Here is a 19,191-nt window from a genome sequence, read left to right on the forward strand (position 1 = left end):
GAGATAACTGAGGAACGAGGTTCCAGACTGACCTTTAGCCGACACAGCCCTGTGGCGTGATATGTCGTTGTCAGAGATAACTGAGGAACGAGGTTCCAGACTGACCTTTAGCCGTCACAGCCCTGTGGCGTGATATGTCGTTGTCAGAGATAACTGAGGAACGAGGTTCCAGACTGACCTTTAGCCGACACAGCCCTGTGGCGTGATATGTCGTTGTCAGAGATAACTGAGGAACGAGGTTCCACACTGACCTTTAGCCGTCACAGCCCTGTGGCGTGTGGTTGGAAATCACCTGTTTATACTTGGCTATCTACTTTCCCTTCCTCGTCAATAAAACAATGAGATCAACCTCACTATCAGATAGAGACTTAATTAACCATCCCTCCTCCTGGTCTCTATCAGATAGAGACTTAATCAACCATCCCTCCCCCAGGTCTCTATCAGATAGAGACTTAATCAACCATCCCTCCCCCAGGTCTCTATCAGATAGAGACTTAATTAACCATCCCTCCCCACAGGTCTCTATCAGATAGAGACTTAATTAACCATCCCTCCCCACAGGTCTCTATCAGATAGAGACTTAATTAACCATCCCTCCCCCAGGTCTCTATCAGATAGAGACTTAATTAACCATCCCTCCCCCAGGTCTCTATCAGATAGACTTAATAAACCATCCCTCCCCCAGGTCTCTCTCTGTATCAGAAGGGAAGTGATCAGTGTTCATCTCATTTCACACAAAACACACACACACACACACACACACACACACACACACACACACACACACACACCTCTGCTCTAAAAGTGTATCAGAGTTGAGTCAGATGTTTCCACTGTGGGCCTGAACCCCTTCTGTCTGTTCCAAGAATATTACTGTAACAAACACACACAGACTTACTGAGGTGTAGAACACGGTCAGTCTCAATGAGGTATAGAACACGGTCAGTCTCAATGAGGTGTAGAACACGGTCAGTCTCAATGAGGTGTAGAACACGGTCAGTCTCAATGAGGTGTAGAACACGGTCAGTCTCAATGAGGTGTAGAACCCGGTCAGTCTCAATGAGGTGTAGAACACGGTCAGTCTCAATGAGGTGTAGAACACGGTCAGTCTCAATGAGGTGTAGAACACGGTCAGTCTCAATGAGGTGTAGAACACGGTCAGTCTCAATGAGGTGTAGAACACGGTCAGTCTCAATGAGGTGTAGAACACGGTCAGTCTCAATGAGTTGTAGAACACGGTCAGTCTCAATGAGGTGTAGAACACGGTCAGTCTCAATGAGGTGTAGAACACGGTCAGTCTCAATGAGGTGTAGAACACGGTCAGTCTCAATGAGGTGTAGAACACGGTCAGTCTCAATGAGGTGTAGAACACGGTCAGTCTCAATGAGGTGTAGAACACGGTCAGTCTCAATGAGGTGTAGAACACGGTCAGTCTCAATGAGTTGTAGAACACGGTCAGTCTCAATGAGGTGTAGAACACGGTCAGTCTCAATGAGGTGTAGAACACGGTCAGTCTCAATGAGGTGTAGAACACGGTCAGTCTCAATGAGGTGTAGAACACGGTCAGTCTCGATGAGGTGTCAATGAGGTGTAGAACCCGGTCAGTCTCAATGAGGTGTAGGACCCGGTCAGTCTCAATGAGGTGTAGGACCCGGTCAGTCTCGATGAGGTGTAGAACACGGTCAGTCTCAATGAGGTGTAGAACCCGGTCAGTCTCAATGAGGTGTAGAACCCGGTCAGTCTCAATGAGGTGTAGAACCCGGTCAGTCTCAATGAGGTGTAGAACCCGGTCAGTCTCAATGAGGTGTAGAACCCGGTCAGTCTCAATGAGGTGTAGAACCCGGTCAGTCTCAATGAGGTGTAGAACACGGTCAGTCTCAATGAGGTGTAGAACCCGGTCAGTCTCAATGAGGTGTAGAACACGGTCAGTCTCGATGAGGTGTAGAACACGGTCAGTCTCAATGAGGTGTAGAACACGGTCAGTCTCAATGAGGTGTAGAACCCGGTCAGTCTCAATGAGGTCCAGAACCCGGTCAGTCTTGAGGTCTAGAACACAGTCAGTCTTGAGGTCTAGAACACAGTCAGTCTTGATGAGGTCAGGTCAAGAGCATGGTCAGTCAGAACACACACACACACACAGTCTTACTTAGGTCCAGAACATCGTCGGTCTTGATGAGGTCTTCAGAGCGAGTGAGAGGAAGCTGCGTCTCTGGTTCTCCCTGCAGCTGAAGAGATAGTGATCTCAGCATGAAGAACACACGGATGGCCTGCAGAGGGAGAACAACACCGGTCACCAACATACGACACACAGAGTGGCTGGTTCAGTGTGTCTCACTTGGTACAGAACATCCCTCCCCAGGTCAGTAGGTGGTACAGAACATCCCTCCCCAGGTCAGTAGGTGGTACAGAACATCCCTCCCCAGGTCAGTAGGTGGTACAGAACATCCCTCCCCAGGTCAGTAGGTGGTACAGAACATCCCTCCCCAGGTCAGTAGGTGGTACAGAACATCCCTCCCCAGGTCAGTAGGTGTGTCTCAGTGTGTGTGTCTCAGTGTGTGTGTGTGTTACCCGTCTGGTCTTCTCTACTCCTCCACAGGGCAGTAGGTGTGTCTCAGTGTGTGTGTGTGTGTGTTACCCGTCTGGTCTTCTCTACTCCTCCACAGGGCAGTAGGTGTGTCTCAGTGTGTGTGTGTGTGTGTTACCCGTCTGGTCTTCTCTACTCCTCCACAGGGCAGTCTCTTAACGAAGTCTATTCCAGTCAGAGGAGTACCAGTAGGAGGAAGTAGAACGGACGCGTCCATCATGAGGTACTCCACGTTCAGGGGCTTACTCTGGAAAGACATTACATACATTATCAGGGGCTTACTCTGGAGACACATTACATACATTATCAGGTACTCCACGTTCAGGGGCTTACTCTGGAGACACATTAAATACATTATCAGGGCTTACTCTGGAGACACATTACATACATTATCAGGTACTCCACGTTCAGGGGCTTACTCTGGAGACACATTAAATACATTATCAGGGCTTACTCTGGAGACACATTAAATACATTATCAGGTACTCCACGTGCAGGGGCTTACTCTGGAGACACATTACATACATTATCAGGTACTCCACGTTCAGGGGCTTACTCTGGAGAGACATTAAATACATTATCAGGGCTTACTCTGGAGACACATTAAATACATTATCAGGGGCTTACTCTGGAGACACATTACATACATTATCAGGGGCTTACTCTGGAGACACATTAAATACATTATCAGGGGCTTACTCTGGAGACACAGTAAATACATTATCAGGGGCTTACTCTGAAGAGACATTAAATACATTATCAGGGGCTTACTCTGGAGAGACACATTAAATACATTATCAGGGGCTTACTCTGGAGACACATTACATACATTATCAGGGGCTTACTCTGGAGAGACAGTAAATACATGATCAGGGGCTTACTCTGAAGAGACATTAAATACATTATCATGGGCTTACTCTGGAGAGACACATTAAATACATTATCAGGTACCCCACGTTCAGGGGGCTTACTCTGGAGACACATTAAATACATTATCAGGTACCCCACGTCCAGGGGTTACTCTAAGTAAACCTTTGCTTAACTTTATTGGGATAGGGGGCAGTATTCGGAGCTTTGGATGACTGAGGTGCCCAAAGTAACCTGCCTGCTACTCAGGCCTAGAAGCTAGGATATGCATATAGATGGTAGATTTGGATAGAAAACACTCTAAAGTTTCCAAAACTGTTAAAATAATGTCTGTGAGTATAACATAACTGATATGGCAGGTGAAAACCTGAGGAAAATCCAACCAGGAAGTGCTATTATTTTGAAAGGCTGTTTTTCCATTGAAAGCCTATCCACCATACAAAGACTTAGGATCCAGTTCACGAGCTCTGTGGCTTCTTCTACATGTGGCCAGTTGTTAGGCATTGTTTCAGGCTTTTACTCTGAAAAATGAGGGAGATACAGAGCTTTCAATGAGAGGAGAGTGGAGATTTCCAGACATGAGTCCTGCGTGTAATCGGGACCTCGCCTTTCTTGTTTCTCCTTTTCTATTGACGAAGCTTTTGTCCGGTTGAAATATGATCGATCATTTATGACAAAAACAATCTGAGGATTGATTATAAACATCGTTTGACATGTTTCTACGAACTTTTATGGTACTTATTTGATTTTTTCATCAGCCTGCTGTGATTGTGCTTTGTGCCAATGGTTTACTGAACAAAACGCACCATGAAAAAAAAACTGAGGTTTTTGGATATAAAGAGGGACTTTATCGAACAAAACTAACATTTATTGTGTAACATGGAGTCTTGTGAGTGCAACCATATGAAGATCATCAAAGGTAATTGATAGATTTTATCTCTATTTCTGACTTGTGTAACTCCTCTACTTGGCTGGTTTCTGTTTGTAATGATTTGTCTGCTGGGCGCTCTTCTCAGATAATCCCATGCTTTCGCCGTAATGCCTTTTTGAAATCTGACACAGCGGTTGGATTAACAAAAAGTTAAATCTTTTGGTTACTAGCGTTGGACTAGTAACCAGAAGGTTGCAAGTTCAAACCCCGAGCTGACACGGTACAAATCTGTCGTTCTGCCCCTGAACAAGGCAGTTAACCCACTGTTCCTAGGCCGTCATTGAAAATAAGAATTTGTTCTTAACTGAATTGCCTAGTTAAATAAAGGTCAAATAAAATAAATAACACTTGAATGATTATTTTGAGTGTTTTTGAATTTTGGCGCTCTGCAATTTCACTGGCTGTTGTCGAAAGCAGTTTTAACAGGCCACATAATAACTTGCTTCGTTTGGTTTAGTCTGTTATTCAACAGACACTGGGAAATGAATCCAACTTTTAGCAGGACAATAACCTAAAACACCAAGACCAAACTTACACTGGGACTGATTACCAAGACAACAGTGAGGATAACCTGGGAGATGAATTCACCTTTCAGCAGGACAATAACCTAAAACACCAAGGCCAAACTTACACTGGGGCTGATTACCAAGACGACAGCGAATGTTCCTGATTGGCTGAGTTAAAGTTCTGACTTAAATCTACTTGTAAATGTACGGCGAGACCTGGAAATGGTTGTCTAGCAACGGATCAACAACCAATCTGACAGAGTTTGAATCATTTAGATAATAATAAATAATTCTTGAGAGACTTACCCAGAAACACTCACAGCTCTTAGAGAATTACCCAGAAACACTCACAGCTCTTAGAGAATTACCCAGAAACACTCACAGCTCTTAGAGAATTACCCAGAAACACTCACAGCTCTTAGAGAATTACCCAGAAACACTCACAGCTAAGTCAAATATCAATACCACCAACTACCACTTAAATACAAGGCAGTCCAAGCCTGGGATATACCTTCATTACCAACCCACTTCCAGAAACATCAACAACATCAGCTTATTCACCACAAGAAAACACACACACACGTACCCACGGATACACGCACATACAGGCAGCACAGGCACACGTGCGTCATAACAACACAAAGACAACATATATATCACGTGTGTCTGAGACAGGTGGACTAACCGTCATGCTCCTGTACTCATCTTCAAACATGTCCAGGAAGATCTCCTCCCCTGAGAGAGAGAGAGACAGAGGGACAAAGAGAGAGAGAGACAGAGACAGAGAGAGAGAGAGAGAGAGACAGAGACAGAGAGACAGAGAGACAGAGGGACAGAGAGACAGACAGACAGAGAGACAGAGAGAGACAGAGAAACATCATATGACCATATTAGAGAGACATTTCCCTCAGATTACACAGATCCACAAAGAATTCGAAAACAAATCCAATTTTTATAAACTCCCATATCTACTGGGTGAAATACCACAGTGTGCCATCACAGCAGCAAGATTTGTGACCTGTTGCCACGAGAAAAGGGCAACCAGTGAAGAACAAACACCATTGTAAATACAACCATATTTATGCTTATTTATTTTATCTTGTGTCCTTTAACCATTTGTACATTGTTAAAACACTGTATATATATAATATGACATTTTGATTGTCTTTATTGTTTTGAAACTTCTCTATGTGTCTACTGTTATTTTTTATTTCACTTTATATATTATCTACCTCACTTGCTTTGGCAATGTTAACACATGTTTCCCATGCCAATAAAGCCCTTGAATTGAATGAGAGAGAGAGAGAGAGAGACAAAGAGAGAGAGAGAGAGAGACAAAGAGAGAGAGAGAGACAAAGAGAGAGAGAGAGACAAAAGAGAGAGAGAGAGACAAAGAGAGAGAGAGAGGGACAAAGAGAGAGAAAGAGAGAGAGAGGGACAAAGAGAGAGAGACAAGAGAGAGAGACAAGAGAGAGAGAGACAGAGAGAGAGAGAGAGAGAGAGACAGAGAGAGAGACAGAGAGAGAGACAGAGAGAGAGACAGAGAGAGACAGAGAGAGACAGAGAGAGACAGAGAGAGACAGAGAGAGACAGAGAGAGACAGACAGACAGACAGAGAGAGAGAGAGAGAGATACAGAGAGAGACAAAAATGAGTTAGATTTAGTTGAAACTAAAAAGGGAAAGTGAATCGTGTCACTAGTCATCTTCAAAATCCTCTGAAACATGGTGACTAGACTCCTCTTTACTAGACTCCTCTTTAAATCCTCTGAAACATGGTGACTAGACTCCTCTTTACTAGACTCTTTAAATCATCTGAAACATGGTGACTAGACTCCTCTTTAAATCTTTAAATCATCTGATAACATGGTGACTAGACTCCTCTTTAAATCATCTGAAACATGGTGACTAGACTCCTCTTTACTAGACTCCACTTTAAATCATCTGAAACACGGTGACTAGACTCCTCTTTACTAGACTCCTCTTTAAATCATCTGAAACATGGTGACTCCTCTTTAAAGCCTCTGAAAGATGGTGACTAGACTCCTCTTTAAATCATCTGAAACATGGTGACTAGACTCCTCTTTACTAGACTCCTCTTTAAATCATCTGAAACATGGTGACTCCTCTTTAAAGCCTCTGAAAGATGGTGACTAGACTCCTCTTTAAATCATCTGAAACATGGTGACTAGACTCCTCTTTACTAGACTCCTCTTTAAATCATCTGAAACATGGTGACTAGACTCCTCTTTACTAGACTCCACTTTAAATCATCTGAAACATGGTGACTAGACTCCTCTTTACGAGACTCCTCTTTAAATCATCTGAAACATGGTGACTAGACTCCTCTTTACTAGACTCTCTTTAAATCATCTGAAACATGGTGACTAGACTCCTCTTTAAATCATCTGAAACATGGTGACTAGACTCCTCTTTACTAAACTCCTCTTTAAATCATCTGAAACATGGTGACTAGACTCCTCTTTACGAGACTCCTCTTTAAATCATCTGAAACATGGTGACTAGACTCCTCTTTACTAGACTCATCTTTAAATCATCTGAAACATGGTGACTAGACTCCTCTTTAAATCATCTGAAACATGGTGACTAGAATCCTCTTTAAATCATCTGAAACATGGTGACTAGACTCCTCTTTAAATCATCTGAAACATGGTGACTAGACTCCTCTTTACTAGACTCCTCTGAAACATGGTGACGCCTCTTTAAATCATCTGTAACATGGTGACTAGACTCCTCTTTAAATCATCTGAAACATGGTGACTAGACTCCTCTTTACTAGACTCCTCTTTAAATCATCTGAAACATGGGGACTAGACTCCTCTTTAAATCATCTGAAACATGGTGACTAGACTCCTCTTTACTAGACTCCTCTTTAAATCATCTGAAACATGGTGACTCCTCTTTAAATCATCTGAAACATGGTGACTAGACTCCTCTTTACTAGACTCCTCTTTAAATCATCTGAAACATGGGGACTCCTCTTAAAATCATCTGAAACATGGTGACTAGACTCCTCTTTAAATCATCTGAAACATGGTGACTCCTCTTTACTAGACTCCACTTTAAATCATCTGAAACATGGTGACTAGACTCCTCTTTACTAGACTCCTCTTTAAATCATCTGAAACATGGTGACTAGACTCCTCTTTACATGGTGAGACTCCTCTTTAAATCATCTGAAACATGGTGACTAGACTCCTCTTTAAATCATCTGAAACATGGCGACTAGACTCCTCTTTACTAGACTCCTCTTTAAATCATCTGTAACATGGTGACGACTCCTCTTTAAATCATCTGAAACATGGTGACTAGACTCCTCTTTAAATCATCTGAAACATGGTGACTAGACTCTTTAAATCTCTTTACTAGACTCCTCTTTAAATCATCTGAAACATGGGGACTCCTCTTAAAATCATCTGAAACATGGTGACTAGACTCCTCTTTACTAGACTCATCTTTAAATCATCTGAAACATGGTGACTAGACTTAAATCATCTTTGACTAGACTCCACTCTTTAAATCATCTGAAACATGGTGACTAGACTCCTCTTTAAATCATCTGAAACATGGTGACTAGACTCCTCTTTCATCTGAAACATGGTGACTCCTCTACGAGAAAATCATCTGAAACATGGTGACTAGACTCCTCTTTACTAGACTCCTCTTTAAATCATCTGAAACATGGTGACTAGACTCCTCTTTACTAGACTCCACCTTAAATCATCTGAAACATGGTGACTAGACTCCTCTTTAAATCATCTGAAACATGGTGACTAGACTCCTCTTTAAATCATCTGAAACATGGTGACTAGACTCCTCTTTAAATCATCTGAAACATGGTGACTAGACTCCTCTTTAAATCATCTGAAACATGGTGACTAGACTCCTCTTTAAATCATCTGAAACATGGTGACTCCTCTTTAAGACTCCTCTTTAAATCATCTGAAACATGGTGACTAGACTCTCTTTACTAGACTCCTCTTTAAATCATCTGAAACATGGTGACTAGACTCCTCTTTAAATCATCTGAAACATGGTGACTAGACTCCTCTTTACTAGACTCCTCTTTAAATCATCTGAAACATGGTGACTAGACTCCTCTTTAAATCATCTGAAACATGGTGACTAGACTCCTCTTTACTAGACTCCTCTTTAAATCATCTGAAACATGGTGACTAGACTCCTCTTTACTAGACTCCTCTTTAAATCATCTGAAACATGGTGACTCCTCTTTAAATCATCTGAAACATGGTGACTAGACTCCTCTTTACTAGACTCCTCTTTAAATCATCTGAAACATGGTGACTCCTCTTTAAATCATCTGAAACATGGTGACTAGACTCCTCTTTAAATCATCTGAAACATGGTGACTAGACTCCTCTTTAAATCATCTGAAACATGGTGACTCCTCTTTACGAAACAGACTCCTCTTTAAATCATCTGAAACATGGTGACTAGACTCCTCTTTAAATCATCTGAAACATGGTGACTAGACTCCTCTTTAAATCATCTGAAACATGGTGACTCCTCTTTACGAGACTCCTCTTTAAATCATCTGAAACATGGTGACTAGACTCCTCTTTACTAGACTCCTCTTTAAATCATCTGAAACATGGTGACTAGACTCCTCTTTAAATCATCTGAAACATGGTGACTAGACTCCTCTTTAAATCATCTGAAACATGGTGACTAGACTCCTCTTTACTAGACTCCTCTTTAAATCATCTGAAACATGGTGACTAGACTCCTCTTTAAATCATCTGAAACATGGTGACTAGACTCCTCTTTAAATCATCTGAAACATGGTGACTAGACTCCTCTTTAAATCATCTGAAACATGGTGACTAGACTCCTCTTTAAATCATCTGAAACATGGTGACTAGACTCCTCTTTAAATCATCTGAAACATGGTGACTAGACTCCTCTTTAAATCATCTGAAACATGGTGACTAGACTCCTCTTTAAATCATCTGAAACATGGTGACTAGACTCCTCTTTAAACCCCTCTTTAAATGCCTCTAACCACTAGGCTACCTGCCTCTAACCACTAGGCTACCTGCCACCCCTCACTAAACCTGTCATCTAACCATGGCTACCTGCCTCTAACCACTAGACTACCTGCCTCTAACCACTAGGCTACCTGCCTCTAACCACTAGGCTACCTGCCTCTAACCACTAGACTCCTGCCTCTAACCACTAGGCTACCTGCCTCTAACCACTAGGCTACCTGCCTCTAACCATGGCCTCTAACCACTAGGCTACCTGCCTCTAACCACTAGGCTACCTGCCTCTAACCACTAAGGCTACTTGCCTCTAACCACTAGGCTACCTGCCTCTAAACCACTAGGCTACCTGCCTCTAAACCACTAGGCTACCTGCCTCTAACCACTAGGCTACTTTGCCTCTAACCACTAGGCTACTTGCCTCTAACCACTAGGCTACTTGCCTCTAACCACTAGACTACCTGCCTCTAACCACTAGGCTACCTGCCTCTAACCACTAGGCTACTTGCCTCTAACCACTAGGCTACTTGCCTCTAACCACTAGGCTACCTGCCTCTAACCACTAGGCTACCTGCCTCTAACCACTAGGCTACCTGCCTCTAACCACTAGGCTACCTGCCTCTAACCACTAGGCTACCTGCCTCTAACCACTAGGCTACCTGCCTCTAACCACTAGGCTACCTGCCTCTAACCACTAGGCTACCTGCCTCTAACCACTAGGCTACCTGCCTCTAACCACTAGGCTACCTGCCTCTAACCACTAGGCTACCTGCCTCTAACCACTAGGCTACCTGCCTCTAACCACTAGGCTACCTGTCTCTAACCACTAGACTACCTGCCTCTAACCACTAGGCTACCTGTCTCTAACCACTAGGCTACCTGCCTCTAACCACTAGGCTACCTGTCTCTAACCACAGACTACCTGCCACCCCTCACTAGACTACCTGCCTCTAACCACTAGACTACCTGTCTCTAACCACTAGGCTACCTGCCTCTAAAACAGTCCATGTGTTTTGTAGAAGAGCAGTGCCATGTTCATGTGTTTTCCTACATTATCAGGACCACAATGTCCTCACAAGTCTCCAGAATGTCTTCACAAGGTCGGGAAAACAATGTTTTTTTGGGGGGTTCTTATTCTTCACAAGGTCGGGAAAACAATGTTTTTGGGGGGGGTTCTTATTCTTCACAAGGTCGGGAAAACAATGTTTTTTTTTTTTGGGGGGGTTCTTATTCTTCACAAGGTCGGGAAAACAATGTTTTTTTTGGGGGGTTCTTATTCTTCACAAGGTCGGGAAAACAATGTTTTTTTTGGGGGGGGTTCTTATTCTTCACAAGGTCGGGAAAACAATGTTTTTTATGGGGGGTTCTTATTCTTCACAAGGTCAGGAAAATAATGTTTATGCTTCAATATGAGAGAGGAAAAAACTTGCCTTATAGAAACGCCGTAGGAGATGCAGACTCTCTTCTCTGGCTCCCTGAAACACACAGAATACACATCACACCTACTGAACAACACACATCACACCTCCTCAACAACACACATCACACCTACTGAACACACTCCCTGAAACACACATCACACCTCCTCAACAACACACATCACACCTCCTCCTCAACAACACACATCACACCTCCTCAACAACACATCACACCTACTGAACACACTCCTCAACAACACACATCACACCTACTGAACACACTCCTCAACAACACACATCACACCTACTGAACAACACACATCACACCTCCTCAACAACACACACCACACCTCCTCAACAACACACACCACACCTCCTCAACAACACACATCACACCTCCTCAACAACACACACCACACCTCCTCAACAACACACACCACACCTCCTCAACAACACACATCACACCTCCTCAACAACACACATCACTCCTCCTCAACAACACACATCACACCTACTGAACACACTCCTCAAGAATACACATCACACCTACTGAACACACTCCTCAACAACACACATCACACCTACTGAACACACTCCTCAACAACACACATCACACCTACTGAACACACTCCTCAACAACACACATCACACCTACTGAACAACACACATCACACCTCCTCAACAACACACATCACACCTCCTCAACAACACAGACCAAAGAGCTAACACACCGGTAACTGCCAGAATAAAGGAAACACCAACAGTGTCTTAAGGCCCGGGCCACAAACCACCAGGTAACTGCTCAATAAGGCGTTGGGGCACCAGGTAACTGGCAGAATAAAGGAAACACCAACATTGTGTTTTAATAAGGTGTTGGGCCACCAACCACCAGGTAACTGGCAGAATAAAGGAAACACCAACATAGTGTCTCAATAAAGGTGTTGGGCCACCAGGTAACTGGCAGAATAAAGGAAACACCAACATAGTGTCTTAATAAGGCGTTGGGCCACCAGGTAACTGCCAGAATAAAGGAAACACCAACATAGTGTCTCAATAAGGTGTTGGGCCACCAGGTAACTGGCAGAATAAAGGAAACACCAACATAGTGTTTTAATAAGGCGTTGGGCCACCAGGTAACTGCCAGAATAAAGGAAACACCAACATAGTGTCTCAATAAGGTGTTGGGCCACCAGGTAACTGGCAGAATAAAGGAAACACCAACATAGTGTTTTAATAAGGCGTTGGGCCACCAGGTAACTGCCAGAATAAAGGAAACACCAACATAGTGTCTTACTAAGGCGTTGGGCCACCAACCACTAGGTAACTGCCAGAATAAAGGAAACACCAACATAGTGTCTTACTAAGGCGTTGGGCCACCAGGTAACTGCCAGAATAAAGGAAATACCAACATAGTGTCTTAATAAGGCGTTGGGCCACCAGGTAACTGGCAGAATAAAGGAAACACCAACATAGTGTCTTAATAAGGTGTTGGGCCACCAACCACCAGGTCACTGCCAGAATAAAGGAAACACCAACATGGTGTCTTAATAAGGCGTTGGGCCACCAACCACCAGGTAACTGGCAGAATAAAGGAAACATCAACATAGTGTCTTAATAAGGTGTTGGGCCACCAGGTAACTGGCAGAATAAAGGAAACACCAACATAGTGTCTTAATAAGGCGTTGGGCCACCAGGTAACTGGCAGAATAAAGGAAACACCAACATAGTGTCTTAATAAGGCGTTGGGCCACCAGGTAACTGGCAGAATAAAGGAAACACCAACATAGTGTCTTAATAAGGCGTTGGGCCACCAACCACCAGGTAACTGGCAGAATAAAGGAAACACCAACATAGTGTCTTAATAGGGCGTTGGGCCACCAGGTAACTGCCAGAATAAAGGAAACACCAACATAGTGTCTTAATAAGGCGTTGGGCCACCAGGTAACTGGCAGAATAAAGGAAACACCAACATAGTGTCTTAATAAGGCGTTGGGCCACCAGGTAACTGGCAGAATAAAGGAAACACCAACATAGTGTCTTAATAAGGCGTTGGGCCACCAGGTAACTGCCAGAATAAAGGAAACACCAACATAGTGTCTTAATGTGTTGGGCCACCAGGTAACTGGCAGAATAAAGGAAACACCAACATAGTGTCTTAATAAGGCGTTGGGCCACCAGGTAACTGGCAGAATAAAGGAAACACCAACATAGTGTCTTAATAAGGCGTTGGGCCACCAGGTAACTGGCAGAATAAAGGAAACACCAACATAGTGTCTTAATAAGGTGTTGGGCCACCAGGTAACTGGCAGAATAAAGGAAACACCAACATAGTGTCTTAATAAGGCGTTGGGCCACCAACCACCAGGTCACTGCCAGAATAAAGGAAATGACTCATTTAACAAGAGGAGGAGGAGGAGGAAGTAGAAGAGGAAAGGGTGAGTGATACAAAGAACACAATGTTATACAGAGAGAGAGAGAGGAGGGCTGGGGACCAGAGAGAGAGAGGAGGGCTGGGGACCAGAGAGAGAGAGAGGAGGGCTGGGGACCAGAGAGAGAGAGAGGAGGGCTGGGGACCAGAGACAGAGAGAGAGAGGAGGGCTGGGGACCAGAGAGAGAGAGAGAGAGGGCTGGGGACCAGAGAGAGAGGAGGGCTGGGGACCAGAGAGAGAGAGAGAGGAGGGCTGGGGACCAGAGAGAGAGAGAGGAGGGCTGGGGACCAGAGAGAGAGAGAGGAGGGCTGGGGACCAGAGAGAGAGAGGAGGGCTGGGGACCAGAGAGAGAGAGGAGGGCTGGGGACCAGAGAGAGAGAGAGGAGGGCTGGGGACCAGAGAGAGAGAGAGGAGGGCTGGGGACCAGAGAGAGAGAGAGGAGGGCTGGGGACCAGAGAGAGAGAGAGAGGAGGGCTGGGGACCAGAGAGAGAGGAGGGCTGGGGACCAGAGAGAGAGAGAGGAGGGCTGGGGACCAGAGAGAGAGAGGAGGGCTGGGGACCAGAGAGAGAGAGAGAGGAGGGCTGGGGACCAGAGAGAGAGAGAGGAGGGCTGGGGACCAGAGAGAGAGAGGAGGGCTGGGGACCAGAGAGAGAGAGAGGAGGGCTGGGGACCAGAGAGAGAGAGAGGAGGGCTGGGGACCAGAGAGAGAGGAGGGCTGGGGACCAGAGAGAGAGAGAGGAGGGCTGGGGACCAGAGAGAGAGAGAGGAGGGCTGGGGACCAGAGAGAGAGAGAGAGGAGGGCTGGGGACCAGAGAGAGAGAGAGAGGAGGGCTGGGGACCAGAGAGAGAGGAGGGCTGGGGACCAGAGAGAGAGAGGAGGGCTGGGGACCAGAGAGAGAGAGGAGGGCTGGGGACCAGAGAGAGAGAGAGGAGGGCTGGGGACCAGAGAGAGAGAGAGGAGGGCTGGGGACCAGAGAGAGAGAGGAGGGCTGGGGACCAGAGAGAGAGAGAGGAGGGCTGGGGACCAGAGAGAGAGAGAGGAGGGCTGGGGACCAGAGAGAGAGGAGGGCTGGGGACCAGAGAGAGAGAGAGAGGAGGGCTGGGGACCAGAGAGAGAGAGAGAGGAGGGCTGGGGACCAGAGAGAGAGAGAGGAGGGCTGGGGACCAGAGAGAGAGAGGAGGGCTGGGGACCAGAGAGAGAGAGGAGGGCTGGGGACCAGAGAGAGAGGAGGGCTGGGTGTCAGGACCAAAGGGAGGGACTTACCTCTAGACAGGCCAGGTGTACGTCCTTGATGATGCAGTGAGCAGGAGAGGAGGAAGAGGAGGAGGAGGAGGAGGAGGGACGGACGTTTCAACAGCAGACAGCTCAGCTCCAGAGTAGCCAGGCGTACCTTACCATCTACACACACACACACACACAATATCACACGTTATGGTTTGAGGGTGCGTGCTGATCATTGTGTGTGTGTGTGTGTGTGATAATGTGTGTGTGTGTGATAATGTGTGTGTGTGTGTGTGTGTGTGTGTGTGTGTGATAATGTGTGTGTGTGTGATAATGTGTGTGTGTGTGATAATGTGTGTGTGTTTGTGTGTGTGATAATATGTGTGTGTGATAATGTGTGTGTGTGTGTGTGATAATGTGTAGGTGTGTGTGTGTGTGTGTGATAATGTGTGTGTGTGTGTGTGTGTGTGTGTGATAATGTGTGTGTGTGTGTGTGTGATGTGTGTGTGTGTGTGTGTGTGTGATAATGTGTGTGTGTGTGTGTGTGATAATGTGTGTGTGTGTGTGTGTGATAATGTGTGTGTGTGTGTGTGTGTGTGTGATAATGTGTGTGTGTGTGTGTGATAATGTGTGTGTGTGTGTGTGTGTGTGATAATGTGTGTGTGTGTGTGATAATGTGTGTGTGTGTGTGTGATAATGTGTGTGATAATGTGTGTGTGTGTGTGTGTGTGTGTGTGTGTGTGATAATGTGTGTGTGTGTGATAAAAGTGAATGTGTGTGTGATAATGTGTGTGTGTGATAATGTGTGTGTGTGTGTGATTATGTGTGTGTGTGTGTGTGATTATGTGTGTGTGTGATTATGTGTGCGTGTGTGATAATGTGTAGGTGTGTGTGTGTGTGAGTGATAATGTGTGTGTGTGTGTGTGTGGGTGATAATGTGTGTGTGTGTGTGGGTGATAATGTGTGTGTGTGTGTGGGTGATAATGTGTGTGTGTGTGTGTGATAATGTGTGTGTGTGTGATAATGTGTGTGTGTGTGTGTGTGTGTGATAATGTGTAGGTGTGTGTGATAATGTGTAGGTGTGTGTGATAATGTATGTGTGTGATAATGTGTGTGTGTGTGATAATGTGTGTGTGTGTGTGTGATAATGTGTGTGTGTGTGTGTGTGTGATAATGTGTGTGTGTGTGTGTGTGATAATGTGTGTGATAATGTGTGTGTGATAATGTGTGTGCGTGTGTGTGTGTGTGATAATGTGTGTGTGATAATGTGTGTGTGTGTGTGATAATGTGTGTGTGTGTGTGTGTGTGTGTGATAATGTGATAGTGTGTGTGATAGTGTGTGTGTGATAATGTGATAGTGTGATTGTGTGTGATAGTGTGTGTGTGTGATAATGTGTGTGTGTGTGATAATGTGTGTGTGTGTGTGATAGTGTGATAGAGTGTGTGTGTGTGTGATAATTTGTGTGTGTTACCTGGTTGTGCGGCCACGTTCATCACTCGTATGAGTCTCTCCACCAACACCTGGCTGTAACAGCTCCTCTCCTGGTCTGGGACTGGTAACTGCAGCCTCTCCAACAACTCACGGTTGATCCCTGAACAAACACTTGCATTTAGAACCAGTTACACGAGTTCCTATCGGTTAACAGAACATCTCTACAGAACATCATGATCCACTAGTCTGTCAACGGAACATCATGATCCACTAGTCTGTTATCTGAACATCTCTACAGAACATCATGATCCACTAGTCTGTCAACGGAACATCATGATCCACTAGTCTGTTATCTGAACATCTCTACAGAACATCATGATCCACTAGTCTGTTATCTGAACATCATGATCCACTAGTCTGTTATCTGAACATCTCTACAGAACATCATGATCCACTAGTCTGTTATCTGAACATCATGATCCACTAGTCTGTTATCTGAACATCTCTACAGAACATCATGGTCCACTAGTCTGTTATCTGAACATCATGATCCACTAGTCTGTTATCTGAACATCATGATCCACTAGTCTGTTATCTGAACATCTCTACAGAACATCATGATCCACTAGTCTGTTATCTGAACATCATGATCCACTAGTCTGTTATCTGAACATCTCTACAGAACATCATGATCCACTAGTCTGTTAACGGAACATAATGATCCACTAGTCTGTTATCTGAACATCATGATCCACTAGTCTGTTATCTGAACATCTCTACAGAACATCATGATCCACTAGTCTGTTATCTGAACATCATGATCCACTAGTCTGTTATCTGAACATCTCTACAGAACATCATGATCCACTAGTCTGTGAACTCAACATCTCTACAGAACATCATGATCCACTAGTCTGTTATCTGAACTCAACATCTCTACAGAACATCATTCTCTACAGAACATCATGATCCACTAGTCTGTTATCTGAACTCAACATCTCTACAGAACATCATTCTCTACAGAACATCATGATCCACTAGTCTGTTATCTGAACATCTCTACAGAACATCATGATCCACTAGTCTGTTATCTGAACATCATGATCCACTAGTCTGTTATCTGAACATCTCTACAGAACATCATGATCCACTAGTCTGTTAACGGAACATAATGATCCACTAGTCTGTTATCTGAACATCATGATCCACTAGTCTGTTATCTGAACATCTCTACAGAACATCATGATCCACTAGTCTGTTATCTGAACATCATGATCCACTAGTCTGTTATCTGAACATCTCTACAGAACATCATGATCCACTAGTCTGTTATCTGAACTCAACATCTCTACAGAACATCATGATCCACTAGTCTGTTATCTGAACTCAACATCTCTACAGAACATCATTCTCTACAGAACATCATGATCCACTAGTCTGTTATCTGAACTCAACATCTCTACAGAACATCATTCTCTACAGAACATCATGATCCACTAGTCTGTTATCTGAACATCTCTACAGAACATCATGATCCACTAGTCTGTTATCTGAACATCATGATCCACTAGTCTGTTATCTGAACATCATGATCCACTAGTCTGTTATCTGAACATCTCTACAGAACATCATGATCCACTAACCTACCGGAGCTAACCTACCGGAGCTAACCTACAGGAGCTAACCTACAGGAGCTAACCTACAGGAGCTAACCTACCGGAGCTAACGAACAAGCTAACCTACCGGAGCTAACGAACAGGAGCTAACGAACAGGAGCTAACAAACAGGAGCTAACGAACAGGAGCTAACGAACAGGAGCTAACCTACCGGAGCTAACGAACAGGAGCTAACGAACAGGAGCTAACTAACAGGAGCTAACGAACAGGAGCTAACGAACAGGAGCTAACCTACAGGAGCTAACGGAACAGGAGCTAACCTACCGGGCTAACGGAGAACAGGAGCTAACCTACCGGAGCTAACGAACAGGAGCTAACCTACAGGAGCTAACCTACAGGAGCTAACCTACAGGAGGTAACCTACCGGAGCTAACGAACAGGAGCTAACGAACAGGAGCTAACGAACCGGAGCTAACGAACAGGGCTAACCACCGGAGCTAACGAACAGGAGCTAACGAACAGGAGCTAACCTACCGGAGCTAAACCGGAGCTAACCTACCGGAGCTAACCTACCGGAGCTAACCTACAGGAGCTAACCTACCGGGCTAACGAACCGGAGCTAACCTACCGGAGCTAACCTACCGGAGCTAACCTACCGGAGCTAACCTACCGGAGCTAACGAACAGGAGCTAACCTACCGGAGCTAACCTACCAGAGCTAACGAACCGGAGCTAACCTACCGGAGCTAACCTACCGGAGCTAACTCATCTATTGTTGAACAGAACAGATGGTGTAGATGCTCCTCTCACCTTTGCTGTGTGACACAGCGTAGAGGAGACAGAGTACAAACAGAGCATGGTAATCGTCTTCACTACAATCTAGAGCACTGTACACCATGTCTAGGAACGGTCTAGAGGAGAGAGAGAGACAGACAGGAGACAGACTTTAACCATTTGTACATTGTTACAACACTGTGTATATATATATATATACACAATATGACATTTGTAATGTCTTTATTGTTTTGAAACTTCTGTATGTATAATGTTACTGTTAATTTTTATTGTTTATTTAATTTTTGTATATTATCTACCTCACTTGCTTTGGCAATGAGGATGAGAGAGAGAGAGAGACAGGGAGAGAGAGAGACAGAGAAGGAGGGA

General features: G+C 44.7%; 1 protein-coding gene across 1 annotated transcript in view; it reads right to left on the minus strand.

Moving 5' to 3' along the window:
• LOC121843822 (protein CLEC16A-like) overlaps positions 1-18,938 on the minus strand; it is a gene marked incomplete at its 5' end in the record, with an annotated part of 31,934 nt that extends 12,996 nt beyond the window's left edge. The window contains 8 exon segments of the mRNA XM_042313670.1: positions 2,147-2,267; positions 2,703-2,831; positions 5,574-5,624; positions 11,341-11,385; positions 15,023-15,067; positions 15,069-15,157; positions 16,453-16,572; positions 18,838-18,938. Of these exon segments, the coding sequence (XP_042169604.1) occupies positions 2,147-2,267; positions 2,703-2,831; positions 5,574-5,624; positions 11,341-11,385; positions 15,023-15,067; positions 15,069-15,157; positions 16,453-16,572; positions 18,838-18,938 (701 nt within the window).
• Positions 18,939-19,191: the final 253 nt, after the last annotated feature.

Source organism: Oncorhynchus tshawytscha, unplaced genomic scaffold (assembly GCF_018296145.1).
Source record: "Oncorhynchus tshawytscha isolate Ot180627B unplaced genomic scaffold, Otsh_v2.0 Un_contig_14536_pilon_pilon, whole genome shotgun sequence".
Classification (NCBI taxonomy): domain Eukaryota; kingdom Metazoa; phylum Chordata; class Actinopteri; order Salmoniformes; family Salmonidae; genus Oncorhynchus; species Oncorhynchus tshawytscha.